At 35.0% G+C, this 22,607-nt stretch overlaps 1 protein-coding gene across 1 annotated transcript in view; it reads right to left on the bottom strand.

Moving 5' to 3' along the window:
* Positions 1-796: 796 nt before the first annotated feature.
* Positions 797-22,607, bottom strand: part of ATR (ATR serine/threonine kinase) — a 41,554-nt gene continuing 19,743 nt past the window's right edge. The window contains 24 exon segments of the mRNA XM_010291432.1: positions 797-1,126; positions 2,524-2,629; positions 2,877-3,028; positions 3,938-4,091; positions 4,214-4,370; positions 5,274-5,424; positions 6,162-6,305; positions 6,620-6,820; positions 7,409-7,543; positions 8,307-8,539; positions 9,643-9,740; positions 10,164-10,306; positions 11,612-11,791; positions 12,333-12,492; positions 12,880-13,056; positions 14,317-14,494; positions 14,889-14,980; positions 15,575-15,666; positions 16,872-17,036; positions 17,899-18,077; positions 18,498-18,705; positions 19,837-19,974; positions 20,908-21,028; positions 21,924-22,039. Of these exon segments, the coding sequence (XP_010289734.1) occupies positions 953-1,126; positions 2,524-2,629; positions 2,877-3,028; positions 3,938-4,091; positions 4,214-4,370; positions 5,274-5,424; positions 6,162-6,305; positions 6,620-6,820; positions 7,409-7,543; positions 8,307-8,539; positions 9,643-9,740; positions 10,164-10,306; positions 11,612-11,791; positions 12,333-12,492; positions 12,880-13,056; positions 14,317-14,494; positions 14,889-14,980; positions 15,575-15,666; positions 16,872-17,036; positions 17,899-18,077; positions 18,498-18,705; positions 19,837-19,974; positions 20,908-21,028; positions 21,924-22,039 (3,654 nt within the window). The 3' untranslated portion in view covers positions 797-952.

Genomic DNA, 22,607 nt, shown 5'->3' with positions numbered 1-22,607 from the left:
TCCCTACAGTTTGGATGCCTAGAGAAGCAAGCATTACTGTAAGTTAGTATATGCCTTCTGAACATACTTAGTCTACTCTTATCCATGTCAAAACACTTTTTCTGAAACAGCGTCTGAAAAAAACCCTCATTGTAGCCACAGTTTTTACAAGGCGGGGAAAGAGAAGCCCTCTCCAGAACTCTCAGGAGCCTGAATGTATGTCAAACCCACAGATACTATACACCGGCCTGCTGTGCTGGTGTCACAGCTGTACTGCCAGGGTCCTCTAACTTGCAGCTTTGTGTCATTTACTTCACAACAGTTTCTTACCACAGCAGGCAAGGGCTACCGCAACAGTTAAAACATTGTAACACTTCACCAGTTTCTTCATGGTAAGATTTAAGATCCCAAATGCTTTTCTAGACATAGCCAGGCCATATGGAAGAGGAAGCCAAAATTCAAGGTCTACTGCTCAAAAGAAATACTAATTATTTTTAGAAAGCCCTTTTGAACTAGGAGTAGGAAAAGTTGAGAGAACCACTTTACATCATATCTGTATAAAACTTTAATGTCAGATTTTCTAATCTACAAGTAAGCTCAATGACAAACATCTTTATAAATTACTGTATATTTTTGTAAAGTTAGAGTGCGTTCTTTCAACATTGCAAAAATTTTTCATAGAGTAGATAGGTACATAAAGAACTTGCAGAGGCTTGGACAGTCTATTTTTTAAGCAGTTCCTATGTACTACCTTCTCTCTCTATATATAAAACAAGTTGTAACACCTTACACTTCAGCAAGTGTATTCGTAGCATACTTGCAAGTGTATTGTATATTTTGCATAGCTTTCAGACTGTTCTGCTGCTTACAGTCAGAAATAAACAGAAGTAACCAGTTATCACTGATTAACACCTTCGCAAGAATATTACAGCTACATCACTTGCAAATGGTATCGTTCCAACATGAACAAAATTCACATATATGGAGCCCAGCCCATATACATTTGGCAGAGCAGGTTGTCATCACTTGCTTCTTGAATAAGGTAATGAACGTGCCCTTCAATAGATAAGGGTAATCCTTTTATTCTGTTTCTAGTCTTAATGACACCTTGCAGCCGCTGTTCTATATCAAGGACATGAGTTTTGGCCTGGAAACAAAGAAAAACAAAAAAAAATTAATATTGCTACTATTCATGAACTTCCACTTCTTGAAATAAAAAAAAAGTATTTATTAGGATGTGTTTGAAATCTGTACAGTACTTTAATACAAAACCTAGATGTCTGCACCAATTGCTTTGAAAATAAAGGACACTCACTTTTAAAAAATAATTCTTTAAAATGGATAGATTATTAGCCAAGTTATAACTTTCGTCTTACATTTTTACAGATGAAATTTACCAGAGAAGACTGAAAAAGCTATGCAAATGTATTTGAAAATGTTAGAATGCTTTATTTCATAAAATTACTTTCAAAGTAATGCGACATTTTCCCAGCCTTCCTCTTGGAATTCTGGATAAAATTGAAGAAGGTACCTAGAGTCTGGTAAATTTAGGCCAAAACTATGAGCAACTGAAAATGAAGAAGTCTTATAACAAGTTACGCTGCACTACTCAAAATGAGCTTATTCTAAGGCCCACTAGAGTAGCTAGTTCATACCAATTATACTCACACATTTTCTTTTAAAGCTCAAGCATAACATTGGCACCTATCCAGAAAAAACAGTTAACCATATACCACTATGTGGGTGGTCCTGTAACTAAAAGAAAGGTTATGTAGACACAGCCGGGTTAGTAATTATTTGAAGATCAGGAGATTTTCTGTGCTCAAAAAGCTCAGTGATGTTCTTTGTTGTAATACAGCTTCACTGCTGTAGTTTGTCCTTATCTTAGTTGCCATGTTTATTAGTGCTCCCTAAGTTTTATCTGCTGTTACACCTATTTATTGTCACTAAATATTCCTTTAAAAGCAAAAAGGAGACAAATCAGAGTTTTTGCAATGGGAAAAGAGAATAAATATTACAGGTTGCACAAGCTACATTTTGGATGAACAACATAGTATTTATGAGCAGATACAAAAGAATCAGTACATATGAAATCCCAATTTTAACCAAGTATTCCTTGATATGTAACAAGGCACCTATTTATTCAATAATAAACATTCACTCATGAAAAGCACAAAACTATGCATGGAAAGGACCTCCATCACTGTAAGTCTGGAGGACTATGCAACAGTCAGAGCTAGTGGAAGCAGGAGCCTCACCTATCCTATTTGCTTCTGTTGATGTCTTTGATTTAGTAACACTAATAAGGGAATCATAGGCTCTATTTTGTTTGGTTCTTTAGTAGATAAATTATATTTTCCATCAATAAAAATAGTGTTTTAATGCATAAAAAATTATGAACACAGAGATAGTCAAGAAGAAACAACCAGAGGAATTTTTACATGAACAAAAAACCAAGAAAGTTACAGTTTCAGTTAGAAAATACATAACTTGCAACCATAATGGACATTTGAATACCTTATGCTATGCTTGGTTTCAACTGACCTTTTCATTGACAACTTCTCCAGTTTCGTTCACCTGTGCTTTTGTATTCCCTTTGACAGGTTTACTCCATTCCACAAGAGGATCATGGAGAAAAGTCTTTAAGACACTAAATAAATTAAAAATAAAAAAGGGTAAGATACATATACAGTTAATTTTCAAAACAAGAACACTGACAGCAGTCTAAATTTAGTGCTGAATATTCATATTGTTTTATATTTAACTGCACGTCATAGTAAGACTGAGCTGCATGATAGGCATATGCTGGAACTGGCACATTCACCAGCAGTTACTGTTTCAGATATTTAGACTACAGACAGCTTTTTCAGAGTTTGTAGAAAAACCAGTTGCCCCACCTCATTAGAGGCTCCCTTTGATCACGCATAAGCCTCATTGTAACTTCACAAGCTCTTCGGAAGAGACCTTCTGTTCCCATTGGACCCATTCCGTTAACCATGTTGTGAGTGAGACGAAAAGGAACGATTTCTGGAACTTCAAAAGTTTCTCCCTTTACATGGATAAAAAAGAGCATACCCCCAGTGTTTTAGGCATTATTAAAGAGTAACATTTGCCTTGTTTTTAGGTGTTTTTCCCCATCTTTGCCAGTGGCAGTTTCCTAGCTGACAAGAGATGTTTTCAAATCCTTCTCAGCTGTTAAAGGGAAATTACAGTGAATAAAGGATACCAATGTCCAAAAAACCTCTTTTTTCCCTGTTCTAATACAGCGTATAAAATTTATTCTAAATATATATTGCTGCTCTGTAGTCCCATGAAAATCCTAACTTTTCTTTTATAATATGCAAGTTAGCTTAAAAACATGTCTGTCTTTTATTAAGGGTTATGTAGGACAATTTAGGCTTACTAGAAAGAAAGCAGGAGAAATAAACCAACAGTGTCTCCACCTCAGTTATCTGAATTAAAATGGGCACATATTCCACACCAAAAGCATCTTTCAACAGAAACACCAAAACTCCAAATCCCACTCTGGCCACAATTGCTGCTGTTTATTTTTGCAGAACCATTGGAATTTTGTGCTGAATTAGTGTGAGAAAAATAAAGAAACTTCACAGCAGCAGAATTCTGAATATAGTAATTACAGTTTGCTTTGTGGGGTGGTAGTGGAGACGAGAGAGTCACAAAATACAAATACTCTAAAATTTGGGCTATTTCAGTGTATCCAATATCAGATGAGCTGATGTGGCTAAATCAAAAAGCTGGCTTTCATTAATGCAGTCTACTGAACAATCACATACTCTTTCATATCCCAGACTGTTGGGTATAAATAAGAAACAAAGTGAGAGCGAGAACACCACAGATACATTAAAGTAAAAAAAGTGGGAAAAAACCAAGACAGTAGAAATTTATAACTTACATGCATGTAAAATAAAGGGCAAGTTCAGCAAGTGGCATTTCTCACCTTATTGAAAAGGCAGTTGAAATCCACATGCACACATTCACCCGTCAAAGAATCAAACAGGATGTTTTCGCCATGACGGTCTCCTAGACCAAGTATGTAACCTACCATTGACATAACCGCAACAGAACGACAATAGGCTGACCTACTATTGTACCTGCGGAAATAAGAATCAGGTATGCCTAGGTCACTTCCTTGTATTTATTCAGTGGTATCATTAATGTTCAGTGAAATACATAAAGTAGATATGCTTGAGCTAGCCTAATCCCAGTCACTCACCATGAAGTAGGGTCAGGAAATGTTCTAAGAAACCATTCATGAAACAGAGGAGGGTGACGAGGCAGAAGGACTTCTTTGAACATTTTCAGCTTTTCAGACAAAGGTGCTGACTTTGGAAGCATATGTTGTCGCAATTCTTTTCCAGTCATATAAATACCTGTAATAGACCTCCTCATTTAGACAAAAGAAATCTCCAACTATTAAGTCTTATACATACTGTTGCAATATGGTATTTCAGAGATGATAAACATCTCCATAAAAAAATAAATAAATGAACAAATGGGAAATAACCCATAGAACGTGTTGGTGGTGGGGTACTGGAAAATAAATTAAGAAAGGAAAAAAAAAAAAATCACAACATGAACTGAAAAAGAAGACCTGGCAAACAAGCCACCCGTTTTACCAATTGCCATGGGGTGGAGTAGGCAAAACACACATAATACAAAAATACCTGCCCTCACAAACCCATTCATTATATTCAGCTGAGATGTTTAGAGTTCCAAACTCCCAGACATCTGCATACATCCAGATAACGTGTCAAATTTTCTCCCAAAATTTTATTGCATTGACCAGGAAGTTGCTTCGTTACCAAGAAATTATAAAGAAATCCGATCTTTTCCCTGGAAAGTTGCTGTACCCTCAACCTTAATTAAGGTAATTTGTAATTGAATCATCTCACACAAATGTAACAGAAACAAAAACAACAGATCAAAGCTAAAGTCCAATCTTTTCTATTATTCAGTGCTGCACATACATTCCCATGCTGCTGGCACTGCTGCTGAAACAATTTACATCGTTGTATGAAAGAATGTATTAAGATGGCTGAGTTATCAGTTCTTGTAAAAGGAACTTGCTTATTGCAAGCACAAATTATCTTCCTTTTAAGAGTAAGAGTTTACCACACATATGAATTGTAATAATACATTGCAGATAGTTAAAATACATGTGACTGTCTTCCTAGAATTTAGTCTGATCCCTGCTGTTTGTCTCATTTACCAATAAAGATACAAGCCCTTTAAAAAAAAAAAAAAAATCACTGTAGTCTAATATATTTCTTTACCTTTCTCCTTATAAAGTTTTATCAGGATATTTCTTAGGCCAGCAGTATTGTTCACCCATTCAATTATGCCACATTCATCATTTAATGGAATAACTGCGTAGGTCCGAATATGGAGTTCTCGCCTACGTGACTCTGCATCTTTTCTTAAGCACTATTCACAAAAGGAAAATTAGATTAACAGATAACATAGATAGGATCAAAATGTATCATTAACATTAACCACTCTATTTTCCAATCACACGATCTAGAATTTGAAATTCTAAGCTTCACTCTCTGCAGTAGGTCACATGCAAGCAAAATGCTCATCTGTTCTGCAAAGTAAATGAAAAAAGAGAATTTTGCAATAAAACAGTCAAACTGCAGAACTTGTACATGGCTTAGATCCCTTAAAAGCAGTATTTGAAATAGGTGTTTTAGTGTTTCAGAGATGCTATCGTTTGCTTTAACCGCATGGAAAACACGGTACCTTAACCTTAAGTATATTGCCAAGAAGCAAAATGTAACTAAGAAGTATGGCAACACTTTAGCATGAAAAGATGGAATTTCCCTATTTCTCATAAAAAATATTAGAAAACACTGAATAAGAAATATTAAACATGACAGTAGAAAGTTTACAGTTATTTATTTACTGTAAAAAACCTTTCCATCTATAACAGAATAAGCAATTGTTTTGGCAAAATGTTGTATTTTGTTATTGTTTCCACAAGTCTGTGAGAAGTCACACATTATCAGTTGCTATTGATTTCCGCTGAAATAAGATATTTTGCAACAGTTTACTTTTCTTCCCGTACACTTTATCTCAAGGTAATTCGGGGTTTTTTGTTAGCTAGTTCAGCACTTTGGTCTGGTCAATGAATATAATGCATCTGATTGTCTAACTCCTCAAACCTTATTAATAAGGGAGTTGAATTCCATGAGCCGACAGTCTTTTCTTAGATCATCTTTTGGCTTACACATCATAATGTAAGATTTCCCATCTGAACCTTTTAAGGTGATCTTTTTTGGCTTTTGAAGCGAGGCAAGAATTTCCACCTACGGAAAAAATGAAATTCTTTTTTAAGACCTGTATCAGATCATACAAAATAAAGTGTCTAACTGTAATAAACCACTGCAACCAATTAGGTCAGCACTTCCATGGTGCTACAGCATATTAAACCGCCAGGTCAAAACTCAAAGTACCAAGAGGCCATATCTGTCTCGGGTTGTTATGACAGAAGCCACTCAGTTTCCACAAAAATAATTACAAAGTTTCCTACTCAATCCTCCATTTCTAGGGAGCTAAGATATATTTGCAGCTACCTTTGTTTAACATGAATTTTAAAATGAGGTGCCAACTAGAGACTTACCGTATCATCAAAGCCTGCAATGTAGGCCCAGCATCCGGGAAAAGGGTCATGGTTAGCATGTGTACCAGGGATTGAAGGAAGAGTTGGTATCATTACAGATTGTAAGGGAATGAGAATTTCACTAAATGTGTGCTCTTCTACTAATCTCTTAAGTGTTTTGAAATGAATATTCATGCTTAATGTTGAGCTGTTTCCATCAACCTTGAAAAAAAAGTTGTTCAAAAGTTAAAAATAAACACTTAAAATATTACTGCTATTTCACATTAACTAATGAATAGAATAATAAATGCTTATGGTAATAAGAAAAAAGGTAAATACATTTCAAATTAAATGGGAGTCGTAAAAAGTAAATATATCTGGCCTTCATGGCACTTGTATTGTTCACTCCGAATGCGAATGCAAAATAATGAAAGAATTTAGTTTTACCTTTATTGTCAAGTTCATTAGTTCATGCAAACACAACCAGCTACTTTTACAGTGAAACTCTGTGAAAGTTACTGGGCAAGAATCATACATGAAAGCACAAATTAACGTAAAGCCCATGCACTAGGAACCATTATGCCAGTACCATTATGCACTGAAATATTTTACAACATGCTCAATTTAGAGCTTTCTTCTTTTTTTGAATAGTGTTCTTAAATTAAAAAATAATCTTTTACAAGTTAATGTAGTTTCTGTTACATTGCAGTTCTGTAACGAATTGGCTAGAGAAAGCCATCAGAAGAAGATTTGTATAACATTTTTGAATAATCCATTTGCATGCATTAATTTGTTTATTTTTGTAAATACCGGTTTGTTGCATAGTTCCAATAGCTTATCTGTAAGGCGTGTTGCATCTCCAATAAATTTTCCTAAAGATTCCTTCATGTGAATAGCTTTGTTTAGAATTTCCTTACATCTATTGACACGCATAGGGTAAGAGGACTGAAAAAAGAGCGAAGGTAAAATGTATTAAGCCACAGTCAAATCAATTAAAGAATCCTAAAAAAACCCCAAACCACAGTAATTAATATATTATTTTCTCTATTTATTGCTTATCATATTTAATATCTGGTGAAGGATGTTCTCCAACTGAAATTTGGTACTTGAACAAGTATTGAAGTGGTATGGTTGGTGGGGGTGTGTGGGGTTATTTCTTGGGAGTCCCACAACATAAAGGCCAATAATCAAGAATATGCCAGTGTATCCTAAATATTATTTCACCAGCCTTAAAGAAATAATAAGCACCATGCTTCCCAATTTGCTTTGGAATGACCTTACTACCAGGTAAATATTAGGACTAAGTGGTATATCTGTCTCATTTAAATGAAAACACAGAGTTATTATTTGATTATAAAACTGGAAGTCCTATCACAATTACTAAACCCAACGAAATGTGTTCTCCATGACTACCCAATTTATCAGCTATTTGTTATTCAAGCTTCCTTTCCCCATATATCATACAAGTCAGGATGCATATTAGCATTCTAATCGGGAACATTTAAAATGTAATATCTGAATTTTAGACTACAATAAAATCTTTTGCAGTGATAGCATTGATACCCTGTTCCCCAACACTGTACCAGAGCAACCAAAACTCTCAATTCCTTCTTATCACCTTAAAGTAAAATAGGTTATATTCACATTTCTCTCTGATGAAAACAGTTTTTCAAACTTAACAAAGGTGTAGCTATACTTGTCAAGGTACCTTGGACACAGCAGTCATCATCCACATTGCTTGCTGTGGATAGGCTAAAAACACTTTAGCAACAATCACCATCAGAACTGCAAAGACTTCATCATGAGAATGGCAGATTCGGGAGATTAACTGAGAAAAAGCTGTCAGAAACTGGTAAGGGGCCAGGTGATTCGTGTGCTCTGTAATCACTTTGTTTATTTTAGCCAAATCATTTTTCATTTGAACACGTTCTGAACGACTAGCTGAAAAACACAAGAGGACAAGATTATGTTCCTTTCCCCCCCCCGCCGCATCGGAAATGTAAAGTCATTGAAATCAAGCCTGTGGAAGCTTATTTTGGTAATTTTTGGTAATTTTTATAAGCCAAAACAACTCAAGGAAAAGCTCCTACTGTAAAGTTCTTTTTAAATTAGCATACAATGACTTAATACATATGCTATTTAACTAACCAGAATAACAGGAAATAAACAAGCACAGACAACAGGAACATGGAACAGGCAATATTGGAAAAGCTCTCCTTATACTCTTAAAATAAACATCTACTCCTCCTCTAAAGGGATGCAATGGCATAGAACAAAACCAAAACACTCCATGTATTTCCATGGTAAAAGGATTCCAGTGTTCTTTAGTGGAAAGGAAAATAAGAAAGTCTTTACAAAGGACCTGATCCACCCCTGCACCAGAGGACCCAGCATGAGTAGCTCATCAACAAGAGAGAAAGCAGCATCTGATGTGCCTGCAGCCAAATCCAGTTAAACTCAGTGTATAGAACCAGGTCAAGATCAAGGAGCCACAACTGTCTGCTGCACTCCAGACCTGCAGGCAATGTTTGCAGTTTTTCATTTGTACAAAAAGCTCCCACCCAAAATGCACGTATGATAGTAGTTTCACATGCCTTGATGCTGCCTACAGCATTTTTCCCCCCTTTATTTAAATTTCAGTAAAATTCATTCAACAACTGGAACCAAGACAAATTGGAAAAAAACCCCAAAGCCTAACACTTTACTGAAGCAAGTGTATACAAAGCCACTACTCATGTGGCAACTTAGAAGAGGTGACATGCAAGGATTTTCCCTAAATCTGTTTGTCAACTTAAGTTACCCGAGGAACAATGCTATGCCATTATGTAATTTTTTTTTAAAGTTCTGGACGGTTTAACAAAAATAATTAATACTCTCCTGCATATTAACATCCTATAATTTAAAACAATAATAGTACTTTCTTGTTTCCATATAATATCAGGCAATAAGTCTAAACAAAGAACTGTAAACATACTTCACTGCTCTTTCAATCCTATATTCAAAAGTATGACACGGGCAGTGTGTACTGGGAAAAAATGTTCTACCTTTATCACATTCATATGCTTTTGCTCCGAAGTCCAGCCATAAAGATAGCATTCTTGGCATTGACTGATAGATGAATTGGTTTCCATACTGTAGAGACCTGCGATGACATGTTTAAATCACAGCATGTTAATGATATATATTAGAAGCATTACAAGTTTTACATCCTTAATTGTTTCTCATTCCATTCTGGACTTTAGAAGTTTATGTTCAGCATTTTAATGCATCTGCAACAAGCAAAAGCTTACTAATATACTACATTTTTGGTTTTATTAACCAAAACTGCAGATGAAATAATTAACTGTCTCACACAAGACAGACAACAATTGCTTAGTCAGAAGGCAGAAGTAAAATTAAGTAGGTATGAAAACAAAAGGAAGCATGCAGTATTTTATTTTACTATATTGCATAAAAATTTGAGTCAGTCTGAACTACTGAAAGACAATATATTCCTATAAAATGTGTTTTCAGTAGAATAGTCATCCTTCTATAGAAACTAAGTAAAGTTCTCTTAGGGTCTAACCTCCCAAAATGATGAACTATGTATCTAATCAGGTCTCCTTGTTTTTCCATCTTGTTGTCCGTTACCATCGGCATTAATTTATCATAGTATTTAGCAAGATAAAAATGTCCATCTTCCCATTCTGGCAAGAAAATCGTAACATCCTGCAACAAAATAAAAAAAAGACACTTACTTTTGAAAGGATGCTAAATTTAAAATAAAAAAATAAAACAATAACAAAAAAGATTCTCAAGAAACAAGAATCTTGTATTAGTTACCTTTGTGCAAAGTATGCGCAAAAAACCTAAATAATTTTAACTTCATAATTCCAAAATTGCAATTTTGCCCCAAGACAAATGCCTGCACAAACTAGAAGCCTGTTCTTAAAATACCTTTTGGATTTGGAGACAGCAAGATAGTTTAAGATGATACAGGATTCCTCAACTAGAAGATTATTGTTTCATTAAAAACATTATAATCACATTCCTGATCCTGGTAAACTCAATACTGTGTTTCTTTTAGTTTTTTGAAAAGTGAAACAGCAGGATGTTTTTCACATTTGTTTTCCGTCTAAAAGCATGAAGTTTAAAAGAAAAACAAAAAATGGTGTGACATGTATTAGAAAAGAAATAACATAGCAAGTGGTACATCCATCCTCTAATAACACTGGCTTGTTTCCAGTGCCAGTGTTTAGACAGTAGAGAATTCTAAGCATTAGTATTTTAATATAATCCACCAATATTTCATTAGTTTCCATTATTTCAACCTTGATTTGATTTGATACATATGTTAGACTTTTCTCTAAATGTGTTACAGAAGTATTTCAATTAGTAAGACAGCAGTAAATTTTAACAGCATAAAATGCCAAAACTTGGCTACAACTGTTAAGGAAGCATAGAGACATGCATCTACTACTGATTTAGTATGCAATATTAATCAACGCCAAAACAGTATTTCACTGGCACAGCAAGATGAAGCAGCACAGTGCTATCTTGTTAAAGAAAAACATACCAGTTGCCTCTTTTCCTAGTTCTCCAGGGACTGGAAGCGTATTTAAAGCACAGTTGTAAGTCACTACCAGAGAGAGTAGGAACACTGAAGAGCAGCGCAATGTGTCATCAAGTTATCTCAGTACTTAATTTAGAGTAGTCCACATTTTAGTGAGGAATTCTAATTTGTGCATACTTAAGAAAAAAGCCACACTTGTCATTTGTTTTTTTTACTTTACAAGAGTTATACTGCTGGGAACTGTAGACTTCTTTGTATTGACGTGTTACATTAAAGCTAGTTCAGATAGTTAAATCTTTACAAGAAGAACTACTTCCCTCTGATGCACTGATACACCATTTAATTCAATTGATGTTATCCTTGGTTGACATCATCAGGAGCATAATGATAGCTTACTTAAGGGATACATTATTATTATTATTAAAAACTGCTGTTTTGTTAACATGAGTATATCATATTACCTTATACTTTTTCATAACTGCATTGCTTTCAAAGTTAGCAGTTTCTTCCATAAATCTGCCCACTAGCAACATTGCCCGACCATGGATGAGCTGATTTTTGGTATTGCACGGTGCTTTATTTTCAGGGAAACATAACTCAACCCCCTTCTGAAGAACAATGAGTGCCTGATGAACCTCACCCTAAGCGAAAGAGGAAAACATTTTATAAACTGTAAACAAGAGAGATGTAGAACTTCCATCTTACAGTTGTTATTAAGGCAAAGCTACGTCCCCAAGTGTGTTCTAGATCATTCTGGCTGAGGTAACTGGATATTACTGACTTATGCTTATTATATTCCCTTGTTATCTCAGCATTGTTGTCCCTTTAGTTTCACCATAATAATTGCTGCCCTGCCTGCTGCCTACCTCTGTTAGTGAAAAGGACACAAATTAAGGAAAGGTCTACTACTAAGATAATGCAAATTTGCCTGGGCTGTTTTGACAGAGGCAGGTAATCCACCAGTTTTATACATAGCTGCCAGAAAAGTCAATGGATACAGTAAAGGGCTGACTAGCAGTTGGAAGTAAAAATTTCCCGTGACTCAGCTGCAACCAGAATGCGTTGATAGTCCCAGCTGACATATTTTGGTTTACATATACCAATTGTATGACTTTTCTTGAAGAAAACAAAAGATTATTTTCTTGCATGTAAGAAAGAAAGAAACACTTTTATTTTCTTTACCTTGGACCAGAGCCACTTTGCTCTTTCTATATAAAGTTCTGAGAGCGTAGATTCTCCAGCATTCAGAAGAGCATTATACGCAGTCTGGTGATGACCAGCTTTTCTTGCAACTCTAGCACTCTGGAGCCAACATTGACCAACAAGCTCACTGTAATCGTGGCTGCAGAGATATTTTTGCAGAAAATGGAAAATTTCAGTGATGAATGCTACTTTACAATCTGAAGTAAATATTACAATGTGTTGAAACACAAAATTTCTCAATAAGCTACATACTACATAGAGATCATTTGGAATTATTTGTAATATATCTATTCCACCTTTTTTTCCATTTAAGCCTGGAAGCTTTTCCCTCTGTTTCTCCCTTACTCTTCCTATAGACACCACTTTTCCCTTCTATCTTGAAGGTATGTAATACCGGTGGGGATTGCTTTTGCGTACAATATACATTTCCACAGAGTTTTATCTTCTCTCTTCTAATACACATATGGAAAACCAGAATATAACTCAGAATACAAAAGGGACAGACAGGAAATAGTCGTGTTCTCACCTTTTATTGAGACTAAGCAAAGCCCTTCTCAGTGCTAAAATTGGTTCTTTTGCTCTGTAAGAGTTTTGGGTCATTTCAATACGAGCACACCAATTCAGGGCATCTCTACCGTGGTCACCATTTGGTTGCTGAAACATTGGTCCAATACTATGCTCCAACTCACACAGCATATGCAACCTGTGTTAACACAATAAAGGCAAAAAATTGTTGAAAACTGGTTGCTGTTTGAGATATATGCAAGTTTTATGCAGCTTTTTCTGTTTTCTTTCTAAAAGGTGGCCATGTAAGTAATTTCAAATGGTAGGACTTTATTTTAAAAGCAAAAATACAGCAAAGCCAAACACAAAAAATCAAGGATTTGCAAACTGGTTAGTTATTTTCTCACTATTCCTTTAACAAGCTGCTGAACACAGAGACAATGAAGACCACTTGGAGAGGAAGTCAATCTTCAGAAAGAGTATTTCTATCCATTACTTTTAGTAATAGTTCTTAAAAAAAGTCTGATACTTTCAAGAAATACCATTTTAGAGACAATATACTATCTGTTATTGAAAAACCTCCTTTACAAATAAAGTTATTCCATTTATTTAAAAATACCATTATTATTATTATTAGCTGTCACTGTAAAGCTGCAGAGCGGAGGGCTTTTAAACGCCTACGTTCTCCCTGTCAGAGTCTAAATGTAGAGAGTATGTCTGACAGAGAAGCAGTGACTGAAAGTTTCCAAGTAGGCCAGATCAACAGCTAAATCGAACTATTTTGAAATACTTATTTCTCAATACTCAAACTCCATTTCCTAAATAAAATAACACTGAAAAAATTATCAACATAAAATAGTATTGAGAAGTAATTAAGAAATACGTACTTCAAATTGCTAGTTTCATGCAATATCTTGCCATAAGGATGCATTTACAGTGCAGAGGAAGTACTAAGCCTTTTTCATTAAAAAAAAGGCTACTCACTTGTTAAGTCTACTGAAGCCAACTTCAAAATTTCTTAGAAAAAGTAAAAGTACTGAAAGGGTTTCAATTTTTACTGCTTTTTGTTTATAAAAGAAGAGAGTGCTTTTAAGCCACCACAGAGATTAAAAACAATGCACTTTAGTTAATGGAATACGTATACTGGCCTACATGTACTACTATAAGCATGAAATTAAATTGCTGATTTTTATTACCTGATGTTTACCTAAACTTGCTTGCTGATTTTGAAAGACTATACCCAACAGTTTTATTGTGAATACGTTTCATGGGGGATAAATATTAATTCCCAATTAAACAAAGGTTTCCAGTTGGCCGAGTATAAAACAAATAAAAAAAAAAAAGAGGTGATAGAAAATGCACATCAGTACCATTTATTGTGGAAATAGAAAATTCTTGCTGCTGGATACTTGATTATGTGATTTCTGGATTTGAAAATAGCAACATCAAAAACAGAAACCTGATAATATGTTCATATCCTCGCTGATACGATCCTCTTTCAAAGCTTGCTGCTGAAAGGGGTACAATCTGTTCTGCTCGAACAACCTTGAGCGTTTCATAAAAAGCTGCTTCATTTTTCTTCTTGGCTGATAATAATAAATGTCCTAGTCTGACACTCCAAGTAGTGGACTTCACATCTTTGGGGAGAAAAAAAAGCCTCTCAAACTCTGTTTCTTTAAGCAGCTTATTCTGAACATGCTAGTTTGTCTTAACACACCACTAGAAAAGTAAGTTTTTCTCAGAACTAATTAATTGAGTTTTAGAAATACTGTATAATTCCACCCCACAATCCACGCCCTCAAACAAACTGAGAAGAAACGTGGTGTTACACTTGCTTGAGATTTTTACTCAAAGACTATACAGTTTACAATCAAATAAATTTACAAAAACTAGAAGACCAACCTTCCCCACAGTAAAACCCAAGACTAAAAAAATTACTATAGCGACCCTTGATTCAAGATGATTAGACTAAAACACACGCTTGTCAGAAATGCAAGGAAGTGCAAGTATTTTGTCATCATGATAACTTACCTGAAGCCAAATAATTTTCCAGTAAATCCCATCGTGATAGTTTCCAGGCTGCTTCCACTCTGTAAGTGTTCAATTCAGAAATCCATTCAGACCTGTTAAAAGAAAACAAAGGCAATAAAAGGTTGTGCTGAACTAAGTTTTTTTCTCCCCCGTATGTTAGTTCTACATTATATTAGCACATATTCTTTATGTACAACTTCTCTCACTTGAAAAGAAACAAGGTAATGTTGCTTCTAATAAAATTTAATAAAACCAAGAATATACATTGATAAAAAATAATAGCTGTACAACACGATCCTACAAATTAAATTTCTAAGTAGTGTATTTAACTTCTATGGCCAATTTTAAAATTACCATCTTCCAATCCATTTATCCTACTAGACTACAGAATAGCTATGGAACAAGTAACACGCAAGACAATGAATGAAAGATTCTATTTAACAAATTAAAGCACATATCAACACTGCACACAGTGCAGACAAGAAGTACTAACATTTCTGGAAGTCTTGACATAAATTATAATATATAGACAAAGCACTTAAAGTTTTCTAGGTTCACATTGCTAATTGGATATCCCTGATAAGCCTCAAGTGCTTGATAATGCGCAAAAATAGCTACTGAGACATAGGTCTAACACAAGAGCTTCATATTACTCAAATAAACATTGTATTAGATGCTTACAGTACCTGTTTGCAAGCACTCCATTGACCTGAGTCATTACAGTAGATAACTGACCAAGGCCTAACATGGACTTCACTACACCATGATAATGAATAATCTAGAGGAAAAAAACACAACACCCAAATGAAGAAAACGCACACATATACATTAATGAACTTCATGGCAGTCTGAAGGAGGAAATGTGTCCATTTGGGTGCTTTTTACAATATGAAAAGGCACAACCAATTGCACCATAACTGCAAAATGAACATTCAAAATTAAAAAAGCCTATGATTACCAAAGAACGTAAATCACTATAGGCAATTTATTTGTGGTGAGGCACATTCCAAGTAGTTTGATGTTAATTTATTAACACTCATACCAGAGTTGTGAATAAAAATTTGATTTAAAGAAATTATCAACAACAAGAAGAAAAAAAAACAGTCACAGGAAGGAAATAATCCCCAAATCCAAAGCAATTTCACCCTTCATAAAAAGGTTTTTCATACTCTAGGAATGAAGTAGGACAACCAAAACACTCTATTTACTATATGTTTTATCAGCTGTGCTAGATAACTGCTGCTTCACAGGGAAATGTAAGAAACTGTAGGGACAGCCTAGCCTAGGAAACTTTTTCCAATTTCCATTAGAAGAGTATTTCAAATATATAAAGGGTAATACATGTCTTCAACTTGCTTTTTGCATTTATCATCACATGTCTGGATATTAACTTTGGCATACGAAAAGCATGACGGTTTTCCAGTACTGCTCAGGCTTACAGTACCTAGTGCTACCTGGTTCCAAATAAAAGATGGGAAAGGGGAATGGAAGACAAATAATTGTAAGTTTTCTTTAATCAATTTCCAATTGCTCTTACATTATGAACATATTCCCTGAAAATCAATAATCAAAATAGTAAGTCTGAATTACTTCAAATAAAACCTGTGGTAACTTGTTTTAATAGGTCTCTTGGCACGTACCAGTACGGATCAATACTTAAGCAATCCAATTCCAGGCCTTCCCAAGCAAAGGCTGAACTTTAACTGGTAAGCTGTCCTAGCAAAAATGTGGGCATAAGCATCCAACTATTAATCCAAGCCTGCCAGTTAGAGTATAAACCCAGTAAAAGATTTGTTTCAGTTCCTCTGACACTTCCCATAGCAATAACTATTCAGCAACTACCACAGTAAACTCTTATGTTCCCATTTTACTTAAATATTCTGAAGAGGTATTTTTATCTCAGTCTTGTGTTTGTTAAGAAGATTGAAGTAATAATTACATATACTTAGAAAAACAAAAATAAAGAATTTGTCTTGTATTTACCTGATCAGGTTCCAGCTGGATAGCTCTATCATAACAGGCTGTTGCATCTCTTAACAAGCCAATACTTTCATGTTCAAGGATTTGTTCTTTGAGAGATGGTTCTGCTTTCCGAATTGCACTCACCCCAGCTACTCCATCTGGCTCATGCATAGCAGCATACAATTTCTTTATTCAAACAGAATCCGAAATGGATATTAAAAACAACTCCAAGACAGCAAGACATGCTCAGAATCACACATCTTGAAAATGGAAAACTAACTACCCTGTAGGACTTCTTAGCATTAAGCTTTCATAGAAAAATGTCATTTTTGCTGGGCCACTTCCAAAGTTAAGCCCTACTTTTGCTTAGCATATTGTAATACTCATGATCTCATACTATAGAAAAAATAAGAATGAATAACACAAGTTACCTGACACAATCTGTACAAAGAGCAAAATAAATATCCTATTATTGCACAATAAAGTAGTATGTTATGAAGCTGCAGATTACTTCAGGTAGAAAAGCAGCATAGTAAGTTTTTCAAATTTGAAATGTCACTGAGGAATATAGCCATAAGGAACCGCAAACAGATTCATCCCACAGATTAAGATATTTCTCGAAAATAACTTACATCGTTTTCAACACCCTAAGCATTAGCTCTTTCTCTACTTTAGAATAAGCCACTTGAGTTTAAGCCTTTTTTTTTTTTTGTTATTATAGTTGGCTGTGTTTTCTCTGACAAAAGGCACAGAGTTAACCAAAAGCAATAAATGCTGTACTTTCAACAAAAACACATTTAACTATTTTCAGGATTTTACAATCTTCTATTATACATTAGAAAGCTACTCCTCCCTTTTCATATAAGCAGCATACCAAGCAAGGAGAAGTACTAAATATTGTTTAGATGACTAAACACTTGTATCCAATGGCAAGAGCCTGACTACATCTTTTCTTCTTCCCGTCTCAAAGGAGAATTTGACTAAGCTTTATTCATCTATGTCTATTTTCATTTTAAAATAAAACAAAAACCAGAAAGAATTTCGGAACCTGAAGAAATCCAAGATGCTCCTGAATATTTTGTTTCTTCTCTGTGATGAATGATTCAAAGTGCATCACAGCCCTTGTGTAGGCCTTAGAGCGAAAGGAAGCCACGGCTAGTGTATCCTGAGGTATGAGGTCTAGAAAACGTGTCACATTTTGATATTCTCCGTAGTCTTCACTTGATGCTACAGAAAAAAAACACTTTAAAGAAGTCTGTCCGTTGAAGTTTCATTTACAGGAATGACCTTATGCATCAAAAATCGGTTGATTAATTTCATAATTTAGTGAGATAATATTGTCTATCAACAATAATCTATTTAAAACAATCCTGGTGAACTTCCTACATCTTGCAAGACAGCACAGGATATGTTAAACTGAACCTTTAGGAAACTACCAAGAAATTTGCATTTTGTTTTTTGAATTTTGAATCTGTATTTCTTACAATAGGTATTCAAAACAATGGATTTGAGGTGGGAGGGGGTGGAAATCACAATATGAGAGTGTAGTAATATTGCACTCTTCAATGGTCATAATGTGAAGTGGCAAATTTAAATACTTATCTGAAGAATGTAAATGCCACTTTGAATAAAATAAGCATCACTCACTTTTTACATCACCTCTGTCCTTGCTAGACTTGCTAGTATTTTTCTCAGCAATAAGCATTTGAAACTTATGTCTAGCCCATTGAGTTAGATGATCAAGCATGGAGAACACTGTCTGTGTGCTCAGCTGACTTAGATCAGATGCACTGTCTTCAAGTCTCCTAGTCGACTGGTCATCGTGTTTCAGAACAGCCATAATCTCCACATAAACCTACACAAACGTTAATATGAAAAAAGACAGAAGTGCCATACAGGCATCAAAACAGTAGGAAACAGCAATTAACACAAACATCAAACTAAAATACTAGATATTTTAATTGTATATTTTAATAATTTGGGGCTTTTTTGCAAGCTCTGTTTGTCCCACAATCTTAAGAGGAAAAAATGGCAAACCAAGTAGCAGTTGTCAGGAGATTCCATACGGAGAGAAAGCCTTTCAAAAGCAAACCCTTGGATTCAGAACAACCATCACGATTACTGGAATTTTAAGTTCCAAGACACAATGAATGCTACTGCACTTCTACTGCAAATACAATACTTCAAGGTTTGGTAAGAGTCAAGTTATCTACTGCCTACCAGGTCACAGATCTACTTTTATGTTTATCTTTACGTAAATGCCATGCTGAAAGACCTGCTTCCTGTTTGTTTTAGTCAACAGAATATGAGTTAACATACATAAAAGATGCTTATTGTGAATGTACTTGTTCACAAAAGAAAAAAATCATCTCACACCTCTACACACCCACAATGTTTAAATATAGTTGCCTTATCTGTGAAACTTCAAATTAATAGAACAAAAGTTATATTTTTCAGTCTCTTCAACTTCCGCTAAAGCAAAAATTAAGGAAAGCAGACTGGATGATTCTTTACTCTCCTATCCCAGCTTTGCTACAAGACATCTATGAATCCTGCTCTGCATGAATCTGGTAGCTACATAGTTTTTCCACTTAAATTGTTAAGCGTATGCAAGGGAGAGAAAAAATTATGGGTCTGAAATCTTGGAAGTATACAAGTTCAATTTAGTCCTTGTTTCTGTTGCACTCTTCCTCTTCGTACCACTCCAGTTCTTTATGTTACTGCAAGTCATAATTAACTGCATTATATCTCGTCCTAGGCCCTGCTGAAAAAATAGATGGAAATCCACAGACAAGCAGTTCAACACAACTTGTATGAGTAAATTAAAAAACTTGGCAGAAAATTTGTATTATTAATACAGGAAAAGGTGTTTAACACCTATACGATTTGATCACCTAGGTCAGTAATTCTGCAGAGCTGAACAGCTATCAGGAAAAACAGCTCCTGAACATTCCTATGAAGAACACTACCTCCTTATACATCTCACCTCTTGTTGATCCTCTTGACTGCATCCCAACAAAACATAGACAAGGATGTGCGGAAGCAGATAAATTGTCACTTTATAGTCATTCTTCATCATAATACTGCAGCAATCAAAAACTCTTCTGGCAAGATCATGTCGCACCTATAGAAAAATATTATTTCCAGGAAAAGCATCATTACAAAAATGCACATGCATGAATGTGCATTTCAGTTTCTTTCTGTTGACAAATAAAATTATTTGATGGAATAGAATTTGCAAGATACCTGTCTCCTACAGAAGGTTCATCAGACTTAAACCTGCAACAGGGACGCCAAATGGTAGCTGCTATTACAAATATCAATTGCTGATGCCACAAAAAGACAGGCAAGCATTGCTTACATGTCCCACTTTTCCGTGTTTTCTACACCATTGTGAGCTTGCACTGGCCATAGAAAAAACCTTAAGGCTGAGTCTACTATTACACTCAGCCTCTCTTCTGCCCTTAAAAGCCTGCAAAACGTCAGAAATTACGAAGACATTCAGTTCTTCTCTGTCTAAAATAGAAAGAGAACAGTGTAGCTACTGAGCTATTGCAAGTAAATTCACTTCTTAGAGTGTTTATTAAAATAAATAAGTGAAATTTACAGTGGGACACGTGTATGTTGGAAAGGGGAAAGGAAAGGAAGAAAGGGACAAGTACTTTTTATGTGCTGAGACTGTTGAGCTATGGGAAAATGAAAGAAATCTTTCAGAAACTGAGGAAGTAAATTTGAGTTTTTTTCCAGAAGCATTTCAGATACTTTTCAGAAGCATTTGTCAGTGCCTTCAGCTATACAAGAGTCTCTGCACAAGGGCAAACTTCCTAGACCTTTGGCTTAGACATCATGTGTGAGGCCTAGCCAAGAAAAAAAAATGCTGGGAAAGGGAAGGTGCATGGTTACCTTGATGATGTACAGGAATTCTTTAGTTATGTGCTTTAACAGGCCTATAGCAAATAGGCATATTCCCCCGACCATCCCTGGCTTTCAGAAACTGAAATGTGGTTCAAAAACTGTGTTGTATATACCAATATAGAGAGCAGATTTATTGTCTTACCTTTGTTGTAAGATAACCTGCCCAAGTTGCCGACCATTCTGCAAAATTATCACCTAATTTGCTTAAGTAGATTGGCTTCTTCATCTTAGACCAATTTACAGCCTTTTGATAACTCTTGTATCTGTAAATTTTAAAATATCCATTTAATAAAACTAACTTTTTATTTAATATAGTAAAAAACAATAGCACATTGTTAATTATTAAGTTCTCTAACTGGAATCATATTAAGTTTCACCTTCTAATTTTTAAAAATAATTAAGAAAATACTTTCAGTAGTAAACATCTTTTATTCTACAGGTTCTTAGAATAAAACATGAAACAAAATTTCAGGTTAACATGGTAGGTTGTTTGTAAGTATACTTTAAAGTGCTGTTCAAATCAGTTTTAGGAAATGCAGTTTGATAAATATTTGAGTGCTATGTTTTTGACAGGAAAAGCCCAGAATATATATCAAAGCCACAAAATGCCAAAAAGTTTGTTGTCTAAAAAGGTAAAACTTATTGCAGATGAGCATGACTGTCTTCAGAAAGGAAACATTGATTATTTCAAATTAAGATGCATACATCTTTTTAAGTTTCCTTCACATAATTTTTATCGTTAATTCAACAATATGAAAAGTCAAATTAAAAACCAATGAGCTCCTCCTACTTCTACAAAGGGTAGCAGTAAGGGGATATTAATGGATTTGAGTACAAACTGAAATCCTAGTGAGACTGTACAGAGGAAAGAAAACAGAGACAAAAGCTTCAAGACATTGTATCAGACAATGCTCTAGGGACAAACAGCCAGATAGGGGCAAAGTATGAGCTCAGAATTTTGCTCTTTTGATTTATAGAGAATTACATTCAAGGAAGTGTTAACTCAGCTTTACGTAGAAAGACCTTACTTGAATTTTGTATATACACATTCTTCACAGAAGAGTAACAATGACAAAAACAAATGAAGTTATTGCTAACCTGGAGAAAAAAATATTTTAAAAGCTGTTATGAAAAGAAATTGCTTACGTTGTCACATACCGTGTTTTTAAGTGAGGTTCCAAGATCTCCTGCACGTGCTCAGGAAACCTCCTCCAGAGCCTGGAGCCTGGGCAATCAGTGTTTGTCTCTCTACAGTCATAGATAGACAATAACTCCTGAAAAGGCATGGTTTATATGACGAAGTTAGCACTGAAAATATTTCAGGATCACAGTAGTGACAAAAACTGGTGTACATACAGAAGTAACGAGATAGAAGTTACAGAACACTTAATTCAGAAATTATAACTGCAAAACTTTCATCCAATCCCCTATATATCCAATCTCCAATACTAGGCAGTGTTGATTTCAACTACTGATCTCCCAGATTCTCCAGTTGGTGTTTGGACCACATTACCCCGTATTCTTCACATCTGCCAATAAACCAGGACTAGAAGGTAGTTCAATTCCTCCTTCTGCATAAGCTACTGAAATTTTCTGACTCTTCTGACTATATGGGGCCACTTATTTTCTCCTGAAGCAAAGAACTGTCCTGAAGTTTTCACAAAGATATTAAACAACAATAAAAAAATAAAACTTACAAAAAAACCCCACCCAAAACCCAAACCACCAACCACTAAATCAGCTTGGAGTTGACAAACTAGCACAAAAGACTAGAGTCTGAAAATAAGGGTAGGCTCCCTTTCAGTTGCTTCTTAAAAGCGTAAGCAGAAAGCCTCTTAGGAA

This window comes from Phaethon lepturus, unplaced genomic scaffold, assembly GCF_000687285.1.
Source record: "Phaethon lepturus isolate BGI_N335 unplaced genomic scaffold, ASM68728v1 scaffold32157, whole genome shotgun sequence".
Lineage (NCBI taxonomy): Eukaryota > Metazoa > Chordata > Aves > Phaethontiformes > Phaethontidae > Phaethon > Phaethon lepturus.
This window is presented reverse-complemented; position numbering and strand designations above follow the sequence as displayed.